General features: G+C 32.7%; 1 protein-coding gene and 2 long non-coding RNA genes across 6 annotated transcripts; 1 reads left to right on the forward strand and 2 right to left on the reverse strand.

Moving 5' to 3' along the window:
* Nucleotides 1-788: 788 nt before the first annotated feature.
* On the reverse strand, nt 789-20,430 carry LOC140965920 (uncharacterized). Of its 4 annotated transcripts, XM_073426203.1 has the most exons (5): nt 4,167-4,449; nt 3,356-3,730; nt 1,930-3,226; nt 1,701-1,847; nt 789-1,455 (listed from the first exon to the last, which is right to left on the reverse strand). In XM_073426203.1, the coding sequence occupies exons 2-5, from the start codon at nt 3,413-3,415 to the stop codon at nt 953-955; spliced, it is 2,007 nt and encodes a 668-aa protein (XP_073282304.1). In that variant the 5' UTR covers nt 3,416-3,730; nt 4,167-4,449; the 3' UTR covers nt 789-952. The 4 variants fall into 4 exon arrangements, with proteins under 4 accessions (XP_073282304.1, XP_073282296.1, XP_073282286.1 ...); XM_073426195.1 differs by lacking the exon at nt 4,167-4,449 and adding an exon at nt 20,263-20,430 and having other exon boundaries at nt 1,930-3,730; XM_073426185.1 differs by having other exon boundaries at nt 1,930-3,730; nt 4,178-4,450.
* Nucleotides 8,068-12,416, reverse strand: LOC140959175 (uncharacterized). The gene is made up of 5 exons (XR_012171938.1): nt 11,586-12,416; nt 11,211-11,499; nt 10,684-11,108; nt 10,254-10,593; nt 8,068-8,652 (listed from the first exon to the last, which is right to left on the reverse strand). It is a non-coding gene; the product is annotated as an uncharacterized lncRNA (long non-coding RNA).
* LOC140959179 (uncharacterized) lies at nt 12,553-14,312 on the forward strand. Its single transcript, XR_012171939.1, has 3 exons — nt 12,553-13,073; nt 13,310-13,373; nt 13,460-14,312. It is a non-coding gene; the product is annotated as an uncharacterized lncRNA (long non-coding RNA).
* Nucleotides 20,431-20,516: the final 86 nt, after the last annotated feature.

Below are 20,516 nucleotides of genomic sequence, written 5' to 3' on the forward strand. Positions count from 1 at the left end.
TAAATAGTTTTACTCTAATTATCTTTTTTCTTTTGTATCTCATGTAAATAGTTTTACTCTAAATGCATGTGGGATCTCACAAAAATTAATGTGAGACGGTCTTATGGGTCAGTTTTGTGAGATGAATATTCTATTTGAATCATCCGTGAAAATGTATTAATTTTTATGTCAAATTTATAATTTTTTATTATAAATATGAATAACGTTGACTCGTGTCACGAAAATGAATTCATGATATCATCTCATATTATACCTACTATATGTAATCATACTTATTGCATATTCCATAATGTAATAACATGAACTATATGTGATGTCTAAGCCACTCACATGCGATATTAAATGTTCGTCCAATTTCATTAATTGGATATGGCTCCTCCTATATGATACCACACATTACAATCAATTTGCGCCTCTAATCCTATGATATTTGCTGGATGTTGCAATCTATATTTTGTCTTTCTTTACCCCCAAACAAAAGAAAAAGAAAGAACAGACACCATTTGTTTCCTATCAAAGTTATGTTATTGTTTCAAAGAAAAGAAAAAAAAAAGACCAAGTGCCGATTACTTACATCTCATTAAGTAATCTCATTTGATACTTATGGGATACTAAAGTCTCAAATTTAAGACGAAATATTTGCTTCAAGATCTAACAGTAACTAACAAACGCGTCCCCGACTCAAAAAAATTATTTGTACAAGCACATCATAATATCTTTATACAAATTACAAATTCTTCAAACTTCAAAGGTATACAAAGACCAATAACTGATCAGACTATCAAATGACTGAAGAACATCCAAGAACAGTATGCAACTGAATAAATATCATGATACGAAAGCTAGCATCAGGGAAAGTAATAATCAAATCTATTATAGGATAAAGCATAGAAAATCAAACTAGAAGTGAAGATTCACAACCTAACCACAAAAACCAAATTAACATAATTTATTACAAATCGTCCTTGAATGCATGATGGTTTCGAGGACGACTCCCCGATCTCAACCGGCTTGTCTGCGCAGCAGTGGCGCTGCTTCTTCTACGAGAACCAGAACCCGATGAGGTCCCTTGACTTACCCTCTTTGTTGCTTTTCTTTTAACATTACGCCTGCTGCTGTCTCCAACAACTTTAGCAATGGCATCTGTCCGGATTTCTCGAGCCTTCTGCGAGTTTATGGGCTGCTTGTTGAGGAAAGCTAGCTTTAGGAGGATACCGCACATTGTTTTTCGCAATTGGTCATCGCCTATATTGCTATGAACTAAATTTCCCAGCAGATTTAGAGCTATCAGCGAATTGCAGTTCGCAACAAGCTGACCAAGAGCTTTTGTTGTGGTTATCTTGTTAAAGCTCAAGTCCAACACAGTCAGTTTCAAAAGCCTGTGTAGCCCCTCAACGTGGCTAATCTTGTTTCCAGTAAGATAGAGCTCTTTAACAAGTGTACACTTCGATAATCCTAATAAAATTTCAAGCCAAGAGTTTCATCAGATATTTATCACACGTAGATTACATCAATGGTTCGGAAGATAAGAGCCAAGTCCATTTTACCACAGGCTTGATTTTTAATATCCTTTCAAGGACATGTTTTTGTTATAATCATTCTAAACTTCAGGACTATTTCTATATTATATTCTGGACAAACAAGAGTGGTAATATAATTTTCTCCTTAACTAAAAGGGGGTGGTAGCAGAAGATTTATACCTTGACCGATCCGAGAAATTCGATTGTAGCTGAGATCAATCACTCGCAGTCGAGTCAATTCTCTCAAACCTTCAATAACATTTATCTTATTCTTGGACAAATTCAAAACGTGTAGACCTTTTGGAAGAGATCCGGGAGTAATATGTGCTGCAGTATGAGAGTGATAAGTTATAAATCATCAAGAAATAAAAGAAATAATGGTAACAGTTCAATGGCTTGTGGTTCTTACCTATCAAATTCCCAGACAAATTCACGGATCGAAGACTAGACAAATGTGAAATCGGTGGTATAATTTTAAGCATAATGCCTGTCATATGAGCCACAGTTGATGAAGCATTTAAAGACTGTATGACAATTTTAGCATGTGATATATCCTCAGGTATGCTTATAGTTGGACGTCGAGTGGATGATGATTCACCACCATTATCAGGAGATGGAGGAAAGTCAACACCATCTCCAATGAAATCATCATTTTCGATTTGACATGGAGGCAGTACCAAGATTTCTTTCACCCACTCGTCGACTCTGGCCAACGGAGAGGATGATTCCGTAGGGAAAGCAACCCACTGATTTTGAGGCCACATACCAGAAACTCCATAAAGTCCGTCCCATCTCTGATCATTTAAGTCATCACAATCTCCTTTATCGATCACTTCATTACTCTCTGAAATGGGAAGTCCAAACTTGCTCAACTGTATTCCTCGTTTTGGTTCTATGGTATCTGAAGAGTAGCCACCTTCAAGATTAACAGCAGTCTTGATATAACTTGGCTGTGGCTTTTCACTGCTTGATCTATGCAAGTTCCTGTGGCTCCACAGGAACAATTTCCACCACAATCTCCTGCTTCTAGAGGGCAGTATCTGACTTGAAGAATGCTTCTTCAATATTACTTTGTCCGCACTTCTCTGTGTCGTAACGGTAAACGGGCTTGTTGCATCCCCTTCAAAAATACTCTCTCTGAACCTTTCAGTCAATCTTTGCATATCCTCGTACGATTTAGATTTTGCAGGATGTAGGTGCTCTGCAAGCTCTTGGTATGATTTTCTCATGATTAAATCGGAGCAGGATCGCTTAAGTTTCGGAGAAGCCAAAAATTCTACTTTCCCCGTGCCAGGATCACTAACATGTCCACTAGCAATTACCTCGAAAACTTCCTCAATATCGTCGTTCTGCATCTTGTCACATGTATCATCAAAGTCCATATCAATCATTTCTTCGTTGGAGTTTACAAAGCAAGACACTAAATTAAAATCAGAATTCTCCCTCTTCATCTGCAAAGTAGCATCCTCATGCTCATCCCCCCCTTCATAGTGGACTTCTCCACGATCAGCTGCAAGTGGACTGTCGTCATTTGTTACCTTGATGTTACAACTAGAACTTCTTGGGACATGGAAAGGAACTGGAACAGTAAAAGAAGTTGATCTCAACTCGAATGTTTCCGGAGATTTTTGGGGATGCTCAAGCTTTACTTGCAAAGTTTTGGAATTCTTTCCATTCTCAATAGGACTAGAAGACCTATTCTCTCCCTGAAAAATAGGGAAAAGGAAAAAGCACACAATTAAGTTTAGGGTAGCATTCACATTTAAAGAGCAAGAAGGGAAAATGAAACCAAAAAAACAAAGCAGGGAACATTTAGAGAAAATAATCATGCTTACTCCACTCGTCGTATCTTTCTTATTCCTCCATGAAGCACAGAAGCAGTTAAGAAACACCATTTTACTTTCGAAGAATTACCAAACGTAATATCCTGGCAAAGCTAGCACACATCTAAATATAAACCTCTCAGCTGAATAAGCAAAAACAGCTTATTCAATATAGATCACATCTGATCAAAATTAGCCATAATCAACGGGCAGTTGCCAAAGCAATGACGACAACCGATTACAACAGTGGAGTACTGAGGTTTCAAAGCCTGCTTTACTTGATTGCGTCTCAACCCATTTCAAGCAGGAAGAAAACTTCAGTAAGTAAGCTTCTGCCAGACTGATAAATTCAGATATGTATCTCCTGAAGGTTCACCATAATCATTCCTGAAGATAGGGAAAAAAAAAACAGAAATCCTGGTATGAGAAAACCCACTTTCACATGATTCAAATGAAGCACCAGAAATTTAATGCAAAAAAATTCTTGGAAGCTGGGAGCCTAATTTATTTGGGAAAAAAAATCTTTCTTGATCAAAGTTCTTACCCTTTAATTTATACACAAACACAAGCAAGTAAAAAAAAAATTCAAAGATTAACTATAAAGAAGCCAACTTTTTTTTTTTTTTTTTTCCATATTTCCAGAAAAAACATCAAGAAACAACCATTCTTCGAGCATTCTACTAATAGATTAAGCTAGAAACAACAAGAAACATAGACCCTCCATGTCCAACTTTCTTGACATGGAAAATACATCGAATATTCGACTAAGAACAAAAGAACAATCACAGTGGCTTAAAAAGAGAAGGAATGCATGTCTAGTTACCGAATAAATACAAGGTTGGCCAGGTTGAGAATTGATTGTGATCAGATTCTTGATGAGACCTGGCCTATTCTCCGGCAAAAAACAAGAACCCAGATGAAATTAATTCTTGGAAGATCATTCGAAGGAGAGTGAATCGCGGTGTAATGCAATAGTTCGCGGATATTTAGGGTAGAGGTGTGAGGTGGGGTGTGGGTTGGGTGAAGCTCATAAAATACGACAATTTGCACCACAGAGGCAGACGCGCAGTCGACGCGGAGGATTCCATTGCCCATGCTTTTCTTTCATATAATAGAGTTTTTCGATCTAATCTGATTTCTGAAACGAACACAAATTTGTCCATGCTAATATATATAATTTTAGAGTAAGTGTATTGTAAAACGGTATCACGAATTTTTATTTGTGAGACAGATCAATCAAATCGATATTCACAATAAAAAGTAATACTCTTATCATAAAAAATAATATTTTTCATGGATTACCCGAATAAGAGATCCGTCTCACAAAATACGACCCGTGAGACCGTCTCACACAAGTTTTTGCCATAATTTTATATACTAGATCGTACACACTTATGCAAGCATCAATTAAATGACATTTTAGATGACATAAAATTTTTTTATATTTCATCATATCTAATATGCAAATGTCATCTCATCGGTGCCACGTATGAAAGTAAATCACATGTATTTTTGACATTTCTTGTTTACAAAAATTACACATGATATTTTACTCAAGGAGAGAATAATTTTTTTATAAAGAATTAAATATATCATTTATACAATATGTCTACCCATGCTACTATTATCTATATTATATTATTGTTATTTATTTATTATATTAAATTAAAGTTGAAAGATCTAAATTAACTAATTTTAATCTAATGATCCGCTTTTTTTAAGTGGACAAAATTATCTCTATTTATATAGAACAATATATTATAGTTAGATACAAAATTATTTCAATTTTATTTAAATTTAAATGCAAGATTTGTTTTCAAATTAAATTAATTTCAGTATGATCTCTGTTTTTTCTTTTAATGAAGAATATAATGCAATAGTTTCATGGAAATAATGCATATTTTTTTCTTGGATGCTTTGAATTATTTATTAGGTGGATGCATCATGCATGATTCATTATTATTTTTATAGTATTCTTTTTACGATTTTTTTTCCAGTATATAATTAACAATATTTTAGTAAATATATTTTTTTAAAAAAATTTAAAATAAAAGACAATTATACCACTAATTTCATTTATATTATCCTCAATTTCTAGTAATAATAATTAAATTTACAAATTTTTAGTTGATTTTAAATTTTTTGATAGAACGAATATTTAAGAATCCGGAAAATGCCTCTAAATTCTAGGCCCATTATTGGTTAACCTAGTTTCAAGGTATGATAGCTGGGTTTTTTTTTAAATAATATATTTTTAAAATTTAATTATTAAAATATTGCAAACCTGAAATTATTGTAAAAATATTATAATCCGTGAAAACAGATTCCGGATTCTAAATAAAAAATGTCCCGCAACCTGATTTTAAAATTAAAAAAATTTAAGAATCCGTGACAGTATGTTTACGGATTTTTGAATCCGTGACTCTCATTCCCCTATAAATTGTGTCAAGTAATTGCGTCTGGTCACTAATTCAGAATTTGATTTTGGAGAATTGCGCAGTCTCTGTTTTTCTTTCTATATTGAAATTTTTTTGTATAATATTTCTGATAATGTTTGTAATTTATTACATATATTAAACATCAATCGTTGATTCAATTACAAATTCCGTACTACATTTGAAAAAATAATTTCAAAAATTTCTTATATTTTAATTGTATTATTTATATTTTATTATTAATGTAATTATAATCTTGTTCGATCATTATATTATTAAGTATAAATTTGTTATATTTTATATTTTTAATATTAATCACATTATAAAATTACTAATAGGAATATTAATATGAAATTAATAATAAATATAAATTGTTGATATTTGAAAAGATTTTTAAAGTTCGTATTTTAAATATAATTATATTATTTAAATATGATAATTGATTAATATTAGGGTTTTTTTCACTGTTTAGTGTATTAATTATAATAATTTAATAAAATAAATTTAATAAAATAAAGTAAAGGAAAAAAAATCATAAAATTAATGTATCACACTTACTAATTTGGCGTGACTTTTTTTTAAAATTATCTTAGTCACGCCTGAAAATAAATAACTCACGCCTACTTACTTATTAATTTTATTAAAAAAAATTCAATTAATGTCACGCTATTATATTATATATTTTTCAAATAGAAAAATTAAAACTAAAATAAAATTGAAACTGATGTATTATGTGTACTAAATTGGCTTAATTATTATTTTTTTAAAAAGGCAATGAATAATAAAAACAAGTGATTCGCTATAATTATTTTAAAGTTGCACGCCTCGACCGTACATGTATTAAAACAACAACAACAATAATATAATTTTATTCAATGATATATTTTGAATTAATTAACTTTAAACTTTTATTTAAGTAATTAAATTAAGTTTTAAGGTCAAATTTTATCACGTGCTCATGTAGAAAATAATTTTGAAAAATATAACTTTATATCGTAAAATTTTCATTTTCATGTTAATTATGTTTTATTTTCTTTTAAAATTTATTGATACTCTTAAATTGTTAATATAAGAAATTAATATTTGTAAAAATTATAATTACACATGTTTAAAATTTTAATTTTTTTAATATAAATCATAACATTTTTTATTATTATAAAAACAAACATCGATATTATAAAAACAAATATCGAAATACTGTTATAGCTCGTTGTCTCGTTACATTGAAGAGCATGTCTATATCACAGATGATGATAGTCTACAATTTATGTTTGAGTTGTCGACACTGGATTGCATGTACTTGTATGTTGATTCATCGCCAGTGTTACAGAGCGTAAGTGATTACGATTTTGATGCAGTCATGTCGGTAATAACGCAAAGTTTGGGAACAATAGGTTTAAATGAAGCGGGACCTTTTATGTATCACGTCGATAAACGGTCAACTCAGACATTCTGGGATCGACAATGGTTCTTGGGATCACCATATCACAGCTCACACCGAAGAATACTATACATGGGGGATGAATAGAACACGAGAATGTGATTTTATTTCAGGGGGTTGGGATCATCATATCACGGTTCCTTCGGAAGTTGATGTTGCATGGGGTTCTAGTAGAACATGCCAATTGGATTTTAAATTCATGGGGTGATGAAGAAAATACCACAAATGTTAGACATTTTGATAGTTCTACTAGATTTGAAAATATTCCCGCCCCAATTACAAACACATGCCTGAGCAAGATGGTTTATTTGGGGACAGTTCGCATCATGTAATGAATAGAGATGATGATTTGTATGCTACATCAAGTGACGGAGAAGATGATGATCATTTTGACAATGCAAATGAAGGGACATCGGCGCGTGTGTTAATGTTTGGAGCAACAATAACAGAGAACATTCCTATGGCAGCGGAGCAACGTTTACGTGAAATTCCCCAATTTTTCGATGAAGTATATGACGAACAAATTCCAGATTCATTTCATATTCCTTCTGCATCACGAACGAAAATTTACAATTCTGATAGGCCAGAGCTCGGTGTAAAAATGGTTTTTAAGAGCAAAAATGTTTTAATAGCTTCAGTGAAATTTTTCTGTTCGGGTTTTGAGACGTGGATATATCATTGTCCAAAGTTCTCCGACAATTTGAAATGTGAAATGCAAGAACTTGTCCGAAGGTGGCAATTGTGGTTGGGGACTTCGAGCATCGTTGAAAAAAAATTTAGGCTACTTAATTATCATAAAATATGGTGATGATCACACATGCATGTCTACCCAAGTCGGTATTGATCAACACAACCTTGACGTCAACATAATAGCCAGTACATTTTTGGGAATCGTGCGTTGTGTTCCTGCATACGAGATCAAATATGTGCGAGAAAGTATTAAAGGAAAATATGGGTATGATATATCGTATGCTAAGGCATGACAAAGTTTTAAACGTGCGGTGGAGGTCATCTATGGCACATGGGAAAGCTCTGCAACTTTGCTTCCTAAATATATGGAAGCTTTGTCGAAGTACAATCCAAGAACTATTGTAGAATGGAAGCACCTTCGACCGTATGACCATCCACATAAAATTTTAAACTTTGTTTTTTGGGCCTTCAAACCATGTATAGATGGTTTTCGACATTGTCGCAACATCATCAATGTAGACGGTACTCATATGTACACCAAATATAAGCACAAACTACTCATAGCAGTAACATTGGATGCCAATAACCAGGTTTTGCCTCTAGCATTTGCGCTTGTTGATGAAGAAAATTATGAGTCTTGGCATTGGTTCCTAAGTAATGTTGCACGACATGTTACCAGAGGGTGTAGTAGTGTGTGCCTTATATCTGATAGACATGCGGGTATAACAAGTGCAGTGCAAGATCTCCCTCACTTCGAGCCTCCTCGTAGTGTTCAAGGTTTTTGTTTGAGGCATGTTTGCTCTGATTTCAACAGTAAGTTCAAAAATATTCATTTGAAAGACTTATGTTAGGAAGCAGTTATACAACACCAAATAGGAAAATTTAATGCGACAATGGAAGCAATTAGAACAAATAATGCAACAGCTTTCACTTATTTGTCAAACATTCCAAAGGAAAAATGATCATTAGCTCATGATGGTGGATGGAGACGAGGGATAATGATGACAAACATGTTTGAGTGTATTAATAGTGTGTTGAAAGGGATTCGAAGTCTCCGAATAACTGCAATAGTGGAGCTGACCTTACAGCGATGCGTGGACTATTTCTTTCAACGGCGAACGCGAAGTGATAAGATGATGGAAAAAAATCAACCATGGACGGATTACGCATACTCTAAATTTGATATGTGGTCAAAAAAGTCTATTGAACACCGAGTAGTAAAATTTGACCAAAGGGATAAAACAGCATCCGTCACGACAGGAGCAAGACCAGGTCGTCAACATCACGTACAAGTTGTTAACATTTCTACGCGTGAGTGCACATTTGGTAAATTTACAATATTTGGAATTCATTGTTATATGTGCAGCAAAATGGTTTGGTTTAAATCCCGCACAGCTTGTACAACCATGGTTTACACTGAGCGAATACGTGAACATATATGATGGAAGATTTTACCCTGTTCATGATGAACAATATTGAGATTAACCTACATTCCAGTTATAACACAATATTGTTCGTCGACAAAAGAGGCATGCTGGTAGAGATCGCAGGACACGCATAAGAAATTAAATGAATCAACCATCATCGAGGGAGAGACAACGTGGAAGGTAAAATATCTACAATAACGTATTCTACATTATTTTTACTTGATAACATGTGAAGTGATTAAAATAATTACAAAATTGTGTATTAAAATTTTATATTTATTAATAAATCTTGTCCATTGCATGTAGGTGCACGTGAGAATATTGAGTTATGGTGGCAAATACATATATTTGTAATGCATGTGTTACATTTAAAATAGAAGTAGTAAATAAATTGTATTCAGTGTTGAAATTCTTTTAAATATATTTGAATATCAAGTGTGTTGACTTATTTGACTTGATTTATTAATTATACTTAGGTTTTTTCATTATTATAATTTTATCCCTAAATTTATTAATAAAAGACTAATAAATCACATACGCTATTTGAATATAAGTTTTATTAATGTTAAAAAACTATATGTTTATATATACAAATGAAGATAACTGTAAGTGTTACGAAAATATAGATTTTTTTAAATAAAATGAATAATAAATTATATACATTATTCCGATATAAAGTTACAGTAGCATTTTAAAAATTACATAACTTAATTTCCATTATAACCACGAGTAGGAAAACAACTAGTGATACGAGCAATAACTAATCGAATGTTGCAGCATAAACTTCTAATTAAAATTTAAAAAATATAATAATACGACGTAATTAATTGTGCATCCCGAAACAACTAGTTAATGATGATGGTAACGATTTCCCCCAGTGCCACATGGAGGTCTTCTAATGACTCTATGTCCACGACCTAACATCTCTTCAGCATCTCCATCTGTACGTGTTTGTGCTGCAGATGTACTGGTATCAGCAATGTTCCCACCAACCTCATACCCTTCTGTATCTGAATATTCTTAAAATGGTATGGGCGACGTGTTTAATGTAAGGTGAATCTAATTCATAAACGGTGAAAAGTCACTTTGTAAAAATTGTGTAAAACTACCGGTAAATAGAGTGCGGTAACCATACTCATACGATAGAAAGCTTGAAACCACATGCGGAGTAGTGTTTGCAATATTTGAAGTTGATGGTCAGGGTTCACACTCATTTTGTGTCCACATCGGTGGATTTTGTACATGAGCTGGGCTTGCCTGCGACATAGATGCATATATTATGTAACCTATATTTAATAAAATAGATTAAATATGCGTACAAATGTAGATAAATTGAACACGTCTTACGTTAAACTGTTGGTGGTTTGCATGATGTTAGAAGGTAACACTATCAGAGAGAGAAATATTTGTGAAATGCGATGATACCAACTAATATAGTATACTGTGATGCCGAGTGTACCAGGTATGACATGATCCCCACCAGTCACAAAATTATATCTGTCATTCCACATATCTACACAATGTTTGTGATACGACGCCCATTCACAGTTGTTCTGCCCTTGTTACGTCAGTTTGTGAAAATTATCGAAGTGAGTAGCATGTGGCGGGATACCTTGACGCATTTCAAATTGTCGAAAACACCGCTCTAGTCTATGCATCTCAACTATATGAAAATTGATCAACGCACATGCCGACCGACATAGATGAATTCTATTTCCATCAAGAATTCTAGCAACATCGAGGGACTCCATGTCATAAACGGTCCATAGAAACTGAAGCAGATAAAATAAAAAAGATTATCAAGTTGATAATATAAAATTCATATTAAATTTTAAAAAATTTTCAAATTTTAAATAGCTAATTTATGTATCTACCTCTCCTTCTACCATCCTGTCAAGCATATCTCTCATTATACGGACCGAATGATGGGCCGTGTGTGTCCAAGAGAATCCACGTCTCCACCTGCATTTTATAAAAGTACACAATGTATTCATTAAAAGTACATAAAAAATAATAATACAAGTTAATTAATTCTGATTAGTATTATGCGCAGTATGGTGGGAATTGTAGACCCTGAAGCACATTTGCAGCCTGCTTTGCTGATATATATACTTGTTGCGCTCTATCACGGCAAAGAAGAGTAATTCTAAACCATACCCAAATCTGCAATAACATACAACAGAAATGGTCAAATCATATCGAAAAATTAAGTACAACAAATATAATGACCGTAGAAATGTAAAAAATACCTGCAATATCTGAACAGGCCCACACAAATCAACTTTTAATCACATTGATGTGTCGCACATCTCTCTGTAAAGATATGCCAACACAGCCGAACCCCAGCTAAACGTAGTCACCATTTCTATGTTCTCAAGAAACTGCAAATACATAAGTTTCACAGCAGCACCTTCCGAGTCCGGAAACATACAGCCACCAATGATCATTAGTGCAACACAACGGGAATATTGTGTCACGTCCTCTTCAGTTCTTTGATCATTAATCATATTATTTAAGCAATGGTCTTGTAAAGCGGGCATATAAAGGTGTGCACCTTTAATATGAGAAGATGTAGGCGTAAAATCCAACCAAGTTGCGCAGGGCTGTTGTAACGTATGTTTGTCGAACGCGGTATCTACACTAGTGATGGGCATGCCATCAATATTCAACCGCCAAATAAGGGCAACGTCCTGTAGGGTGATTGTTGCCTCGTCAACTGTAAGGTGAAATGTGTGTGTCTCATGACGCCATTTCTCAACAATAGCTGTAAGCTAATAATTATCATAATTTTTAATAGGACCACACTGAATGACACCATAGAAACCCATGCGTGCTAGACATAGGCGGACACGGAGGTGAATCCCAGCATGATGCAATCTCCAAAGACATTTGTCAGACCGACGTGGAGGAATTAATGCATCCATGTTTTCAGCGTTGATATTATTTGATATGTGTCTACCCCACAAATACAACACATTATCCGTATTTTCAGCCATCTTGCAAACAAAAAATCATGATATAACAAATATTATATTTTTTTATCAACAAAATGTAACTACATATTTTATGTTAAAAGAAATTATTTTGCATTTTCGGCTGTAAATAATAATTATGAATTATTATTTATTTTTAAAATAATCTAATCACCTTTATCACATTTACTAATTCATCATCACATCATACGTTTTATTATTTACAACCGAAAATGCAAAATAATTTCTTTTAATATAAATTTGTAGTTACATTTTGTTGATAAAAAATATAATATTTGTTATATCATGATTTTTTGTTTGAAAGATGGCTGAAAATACGGATAATATGTTGTATTTGTGGGGTAGATACATATCAAATAATATCAACACTGAAAACATGGATGCACTAATTCCTCTACGTCGGTCTGACAAATGTCTTTGAAGATTGCATCATGCTGAGATTCATCTCCGTGTCCGCCTATGTCTAGCACGCATGGGTTTCTATGGTGTCATTCATTGTGGTCATATTAAAAATTATGATAATCATTTGCTTACAGCCATCGTTGAGAGATGATATAGTGAGACACACATTTCACCTTACAGTTGGCGCGGCAACAATCACCGTACAGGACGTTGCCCTTATTTGGGGGTTGAATATTGATTGCATGCCCATTACTGGTGTAGATACCGCGTACAACAAACATACGTTACAACAGCGCTGCACAACTTTGTTAGGTTTTACACCTACATCTTCTCAGATTAAAGGTGCACACCTTTATTTGCCCGTTTTGCGAGACCATTGCTTAAATAATATGATTAATGATCAAAGCACTGAAGAGGACGTGACACAATATTCCCGTTGTGTTGCATTAATGATCATTGGTGGTTGTATGTTTCCGGACTCGGAAGGTGCTGCTGTGAAACTTATGTATTTGTAGTTTCTTGAGGAGAAGAAATGGTGAATACGTTTAGCTGGGGTTCTGCTTTATTGGCATATACAGAGAGTTGTGCGACACATCAATGGGATTAAAGGTCGATTTGTGTGGGTCTGTTCAGATATTGCAGGTATTTTTTACACTTCTACGGTCATTATATTTGTTGTACTTAATTTTTCGAGATGATTTGACCATTTCTGTTGTATGTTACTGTAGATTTGAGTATGGTCTAGAATTACTCTTCTTTGCCCTGATAGAGCGCAACAAGTATCTATGTCAGCAGAGCAGGCTGCAGATGTGCTTCAGAGCCTACCATGCCCACCATACTACGCACAGTACTAATCATAATTAATTAACTTGTATTATTATTTTGTTATGTACATTTAATGACTACATTGTGTACTTTTATAAATTGCAGGTGGAGACGTGGATTCTTTTGGACGCACACGGTCAATCATTCGGTCTGTATAATGAGAGATATGCTTGACAGGATGGTAGAAAGGGAGGTAGATACATAAATTAGCTATTTAAAATTTGGAATGTTTTTAAAATTTAATCTTAATTTTATATTATCAACTTGATAATCTTTTTTTTATTTTATTTGCTTCAGTTTCTATGGACCGTTTATGACATGGACTCCCTTGAGGTTGCTAGAATTCTTGATGGAAATAGAATTCATCTATGTCGGTCGGCATGTGCGTTGATCAATTTTCATATAATTGAGATTCATAGACCAGAGCGGTATCTTCGACAATTTGGAATGCGTCCAGGTATCCCGCCACCTGCAACTAACTTCGATAATTTCCACAAATTGACACGACAAGGGCGGAAAAACTGTGAGTGGACGACGTATCACAAACATTTTGTAGATATGTGGAATGACAGATATAATTTTGTGATTGGTGGGGATCATGTCATACCTGGTACACCCGGCATCATAGTGGACTATATTGGTTGGTATCATCGCATTTCACAAATATTTCTCTCTCCGACAGTGTTACTTTTTAACATCATTGGCTATCATCCTGTAGATGCAAACTACCAACAGTTTAACGTAAAACGTATTCAATTTATCTACATTTGTACGTATATTTAATTTATTTTATTTATTAAATATAGGTTACATAATATATGGATCTACGTCACAGGCACGCCCAGCTCATGTACAAACCCACCGATGTGGACACAAAATGAGCGTGAACCCGAACCATCAACTTCAAATATTGCATGCACTACTCCGCATGTGGTTTCAAGCTTTCTATTGTATGAATATGGTTACCACACTCCATTTGTCAGTAGTTTTACGCAATTTTTACAAAGTGACTTTCGACCGTTTATGAATTAGATTCGCCCTACATTAAACACGTCGTCCATACCATTTTAAGAATATTCAGATACAGAAGGGTATGAGGTTGGTGGGAACATTGTTGATACCAGTACATCTGCAGCACAAACACGTACACATGGAAATGCTGAAGAAATGTTAGGTCGTGGACATGGAGTCATTAGAAAACCTCCGTATGGCACTGGGGGACATCATTACCATCATCATTAACTACTTGTTTCGAAATGCACAATTACTTACGTCGTATTATTGTATTTTTTTAATTTAATTTTAATTAGAAGTTTATGCTGCAACATTCGATTAGTTATTGTTCGTATCATTAGTTGTTTTCCTACTCGTGGTGATAATGAAAATTAAATGTATGTAATTTTTAAAATGTTACTGTAACTTTATAATTGAATAGTGTATATAATTTATTATTCATTTCATTTAAAAAAATCTATATTTTCGTAACACTTACACTTATCTTGATTTGTATATATAAACATATAATATTTTAACATTAACAAAACTTATATTCAAATAGTGTATGTGATTTATTAGTATTTTATTAATAAATTTAAGGATAAAGTTATAATAATGAAAAAACTTAAGTATAATTAATAAATCAAGTCAAATAAGTCAACATACTTGATATTCAAACATATTTAAAAGAATTTCAACACTGAATACAATTTATTTACTACTTANAACATTAACAAAACTTATATTCAAATAGTGTATGTGATTTATTAGTATTTTATTAATAAATTTAAGGATAAAGTTATAATAATGAAAAAACTTAAGTATAATTAATAAATCAAGTCAAATAAGTCAACATACTTGATATTCAAACATATTTAAAAGAATTTCAACACTGAATACAATTTATTTACTACTTATATTCAAATGTAACACATGCGTTACAAGTATATGTATTTGCTACCATAACTCAATCTTCTAACGTGCACTTACATGCAATGGACAAGATTTGTCAATAAATATAAAATTTTAATACACAATTTTATAATTACCTTAATCACTTCACATGTTATCAAGTAAAAATAATGTAGAATACATTATTGTAGATCTTTTACCTCCCACGTTGTCTCTCCGTCGATGATGGTTGATCCATTTCAGTTCTTATGCGTGTCTTGTGATCTCTACCAGCCTGCCTCCTTTGTCGACGAACAATATTGTGTTGTAACTGGAATGTAGATTCATCACAATAGTGTTCATCATAAACAGGGTAGAATCTTCCATCATATGTGTTCATGTATTCGCTCAGTGTAAACCATGGTTGTACAAGCTGTGCAAGATTTAAACCAAACCATTTTGCTGCACATATAACATGTGAACAAAGAATTCCAAATATTGTAAATTTACCATAAGTGCAGTCACGCATAGAAATGTTAACAGCTTGTACGTGATGTTGACGAACTGGTCTTGCTCCTGTTGCGACGGATGCTGTTTTATCCATTTGGTCAAATTTTACTACTCGATGTTCAATAAACTATTTTGACCGCATAACAAATTTAGAGTATGCATAATTCGTCCATGGATGATTTTTTTCCATCATCTTATCACTTGGCGTTCGTCGTTGAATGAAACAGTGCACGCATCGCTGTAAGGTCAGCTCCACTATTGCAGTTATTGTGAGACTTCGAACCCCTTTCAACACACCATTAATACACTCAGACATGTTTGTCGTCATTATCCCTCGTCTCCATCCACTATCACGAGCCAATGACCATTTTTCCTTTGGAATGTTTGACAAATAAGTGAAAGCTACTGCATTGCATTAAATTTTCCTATTTGGTGTTGTATCACTGCTTCCCAACATAAGTCTTTCAAATGAATGTTTTTGAATTTACTGTTGAAATTAGAGCAAACATGACTCAAACAAAAACGATGAACACCACAAGAAGGCTTGAAGTCAGGGAGATCTTGCACTGCACTTGTTATACCCGCATATCTATCAAATATAAGACACACACCATTACACCCTTTGGTAACATGTCGTGCAACATTACTTAGGAACCAATGTCAAGACTCATAATTTTCCTCATCACAAGCGCAAATGCTAGTGGCAAAACCCGGTTATTGATATCCAAAATTACTGCTATGAGTAGTTTGTACTTATATTTGGTGTACATATGGATACCGTCTACACTGATGATGTTGCGACAATGTCGAAAACCATCTATACATGGTTTGAAGGCCCAAAAAACAAACTTTAAAATTTTATGTGGATGGTCATACGATCGAAGGTGCTTCCATTCTACAATATTTCTTGGATTGTACTTCGACAAAGCTCCCATATATTTAGGAAGCAAATTTGCAAAGCTTTCCCATGTACCATAGATGACCTCCACCGCACGTTTCAAACTCTGCCATGCCTTAGCATACGATATATCATACCCATATTTTCCTTTAATACTTTCTCGCACATATTTGATCTCGTATGCAGGAACACAACGCACGATTCCCAAAAGTGTACTGGCTATCATGTTGACGTCAAGGTTGTGGTGATCAATACCGACTTGGGTAGACATACATGTGTCACCATCACCATATTTTGTGATCATGAAGTAGCCTAAATTTTTTTTCGACGATGCTCGAAGTCCCCACCCACAATTGCCACCTTCAGACCAGTTCTTGCATTTCACCTTCCAAATTGTCGGAGAACTTTGGACAACGATATATTCACGTCTCAAAACACTAACAGAAAAATCCTTCACTGAAGATATTAAATCATTTTTCTCTTAAAAACCATTTTTACACCGAGCTCTGGCCTATCAGGATTGTAAAACCCGAGCAGAAAAATCCTTCACTTGTTTTTATTATTCATTGCGTTTTTTTAAAAAAAAATAATTAAGACATTTTAGTACACATGATACATCAGTTTCTATTTTATTTTAGTTTTAATTTTTCTATTTGAAAAATATATAATATAATAATACGTTTTTATTTTAGTTTTAATNTTTAAAAAAAAATTAAATTCATGTCACGCCATTTAATATGCGTGACATGATTTTAAATTTTAATAAAAAAAATTTATTTCAAATTTAAAATCATGTCACGCCAATGAAGCCTACTTCATTGGCGTGACATGAATTGAAATTTTTTTAATAAAATTAATAAGTAAGTAGACGTGAGATATTTATTTTCAGGCATTACTAAAATGATTTAAAAAAAAAGTCACGCCAAATGAGTAAACGTGATACATTAATTTTATGATTTTTTCTCCTTATTTTATTTTATTAAATTATTATAATCAATACACTAAACAGTGAAAAAATCCCTAATATTAAGCAATTCTCATATATAAATAATATAATTATATTTAAAATACGAACTTTCAATAATCTTTTCAAATATCAACAATTTCTATTTATTATTAATTTCATATTAGTATTCCTATTATTAATTTTATAATGTGATTAATATTAAAAATATAAAATATAACAAATTTATACTTAATAGTGTAATGCAACTGAACACGATTATAATTACATTAATACAATATAAATAATACAATTAAAATATAAGAAATTTTGGAAATTACCTTTCTCAAATGTGGTTGTACGAAATTTGTAATTGAATCGATGATCGATTTTAATATCTGCAATAAATTATAAACATTATCATAAATATTATACAAAAAAAATTCAATATAAAAAGAAAAAAAAGATATTGTAAAAGAATGAGACTCAACGCAATTCTCCCAAATTCTGATACTCCGCACAATTCTCCTAAATCAAATTCTGAATTAACGAGACTTGATGCAATTCTCCCAAATTCTGATACTCGACAAAATTCTCACAAATCAAATTGTGAGTTCTTATACTCAGACCAGACGCAATCACGCGGCACAATTTATAAGGGAATGGAAGTCACGGATTCAAGAATCCGTAACATATCCGTGACAATTAAATTTTTTTTAATTTTAAAATCCGGTCACGAATTCAATGACAATTTTTTTTTAANTTTTTAATTTTAAAATCCGGTCACGAATTCAATGACAATTTTTTTTAAATTTAGAATCCGAATCTGTTTACACGAATTATAATATTTTTACAATAATTTCAGGTTTGCAATATTTTAATAATTAAATTTTAAAAATATATTATTTTTAAAAAAATCCTGTGTGTATTTCAGAAGCAAATGGCTGAAAAGTGAACACGCCAATTTAAAAAGAAAAGAAAAAACATTTCTCTCATGCATTTCTTATGTATTGGTAGTGTTCATACCGACCTAAAACAAGATATATATATTAAAAATTAATGGTCATGAAAAGTGAAAACGCCAATTTAAAAAGATTAAAAAAACATTTCTCTCATGCATTTCAATACATAAAGTTGGTATGTCTATTGAAGTTTTGTTTATGCTAACCACATGAGTTATAAATATCTTTACCCACTTTAATACATGAAACGTGTGTTGAGTGAATAAACCACGACTACTCGATGATATATAAATAAGTGGTCATGATTCATCCATCAACACACGTATCATGAACTGAATAAATGAGATCATTATTCATATAAATAACAACTACCAAACTGTCGACTTAGGATAAATTTTTTATAGAGAGAAAAAAGTTTACATTAATTGTTGGGAGAACGGAAGAAATTAGGAAAATTGTCCGATGACCCCTAAATTTCTTTTTTAACACATACGTTTTCTTTTATAAATATTGTCATACGTTGAATGCTATAAGACATTGCCAGCTCCTTGCGATACGTTTGTTCTGATTCATGGACTTGTCGTTTACACAAAACACACACTACTTTACGTTTATTAGAATATTTAGAACAAATTGTATTAAAAAAATAGTTAGAACAATTCATTCACTCATTCAACACATAATAAAAATATAAAAGCAGGTAATTTCATTCTAGCTTTTTACTCACATCCTACATTTAAGTGTTAACATTTACAATACATATGAAATCGAATGATTTTAAACTTATTGCCCATTTTTAGTGTGGGACAACATATATTTTTTTAATAACATTTAAAAGCCAAAAAGATTATATATTAAATTTGAGATTTTGTTTTAAATTATGCACCAAATTTCACCTAGTCCTCCATCTCTTCATTTTTCTTTCTATTGTCTGAATTTTGAAATTTATAGATACAAATTGTGAGGTGCCAGACAAGGAAGTGTGAACTTGTTTTTTTAGGGAACATCAACTTCTTTTTTTTCTTTTTTTTTTCCCTCATAAACCATATGTACTTGTTTGTAATGTTATAAATATATATATAATATGCAAATGTCTCCAATTTTTTTTAATTTTTTTTACAAAAAATCGTGATTATTGAATTCATAAAATATATTAAAATCAGGAAAAAAAATACAAATTTGGGTTTCTGGTTTAGTTTCTGGACAATATCTCTACTAACTTATCCATGGAAAAATGTATAGAATTTCACAAAAAAAGAAAAAGCAAGAACAAAAGTTTTAGATTCAATTTTAAATTTAAAAATTGAAGTCTTGAATTTATAGTGGAGGATCTGTGATGCTTTTAACGAGGAATCGAAGAATGACCACTTTTGGGACAAATATTTTCAGGGCCAATCGTGATTTCGATAAAGAAAACAACAATGGCGAGCGTATTTTACAGATCGAGCCAAAGAAAGAAAAAACAAAATAAAACAAAATGTTGAGAAGATAAATCGAAGAATGTACCAAAGCGAGCGAGCCCAGAAATCGTGGAATAAGATGAGATCTGGGTTATCTTACAGCATTGGGTTGATTGATTTATGCCCCCAGAACAAAGCCGTCAGGAAATCGATCGTTTCTTGCAGCTGAAAGAAGAGGCAAATGATTAATTTGAAGAGATGATGAAATTAGGGTTGGAGAAAGGGAAGGCAAGAGCTATCGAATTTATAGGAGATTTGGGGGCGGTTCTTCTTTAGGGTTTATCACGTTGGCCCAGCCCA

This window comes from Primulina huaijiensis, chromosome 2 (genome assembly GCF_012295235.1).
Source record: "Primulina huaijiensis isolate GDHJ02 chromosome 2, ASM1229523v2, whole genome shotgun sequence".
NCBI lineage: Eukaryota > Viridiplantae > Streptophyta > Magnoliopsida > Lamiales > Gesneriaceae > Primulina > Primulina huaijiensis.

Bases quoted from the DNA above. Each gene is read 5' to 3' on its own strand.
- LOC140965920 (XM_073426195.1), bottom strand. From the start codon at position 3,415: ATGGTGTTTCTTAACTGCTTCTGTGCTTCATGGAGGAATAAGAAAGAT. The intron at 1,848-1,929 runs GTAAGAACCACA...CTCATACTGCAG, and splicing joins TTTGTCTGGGAATTTGATAG to CACATATTACTCCCGGATCT. The intron at 1,456-1,700 runs GTATAAATCTTC...AAATTTTATTAG, and splicing joins AATTTCTCGGATCGGTCAAG to GATTATCGAAGTGTACACTT.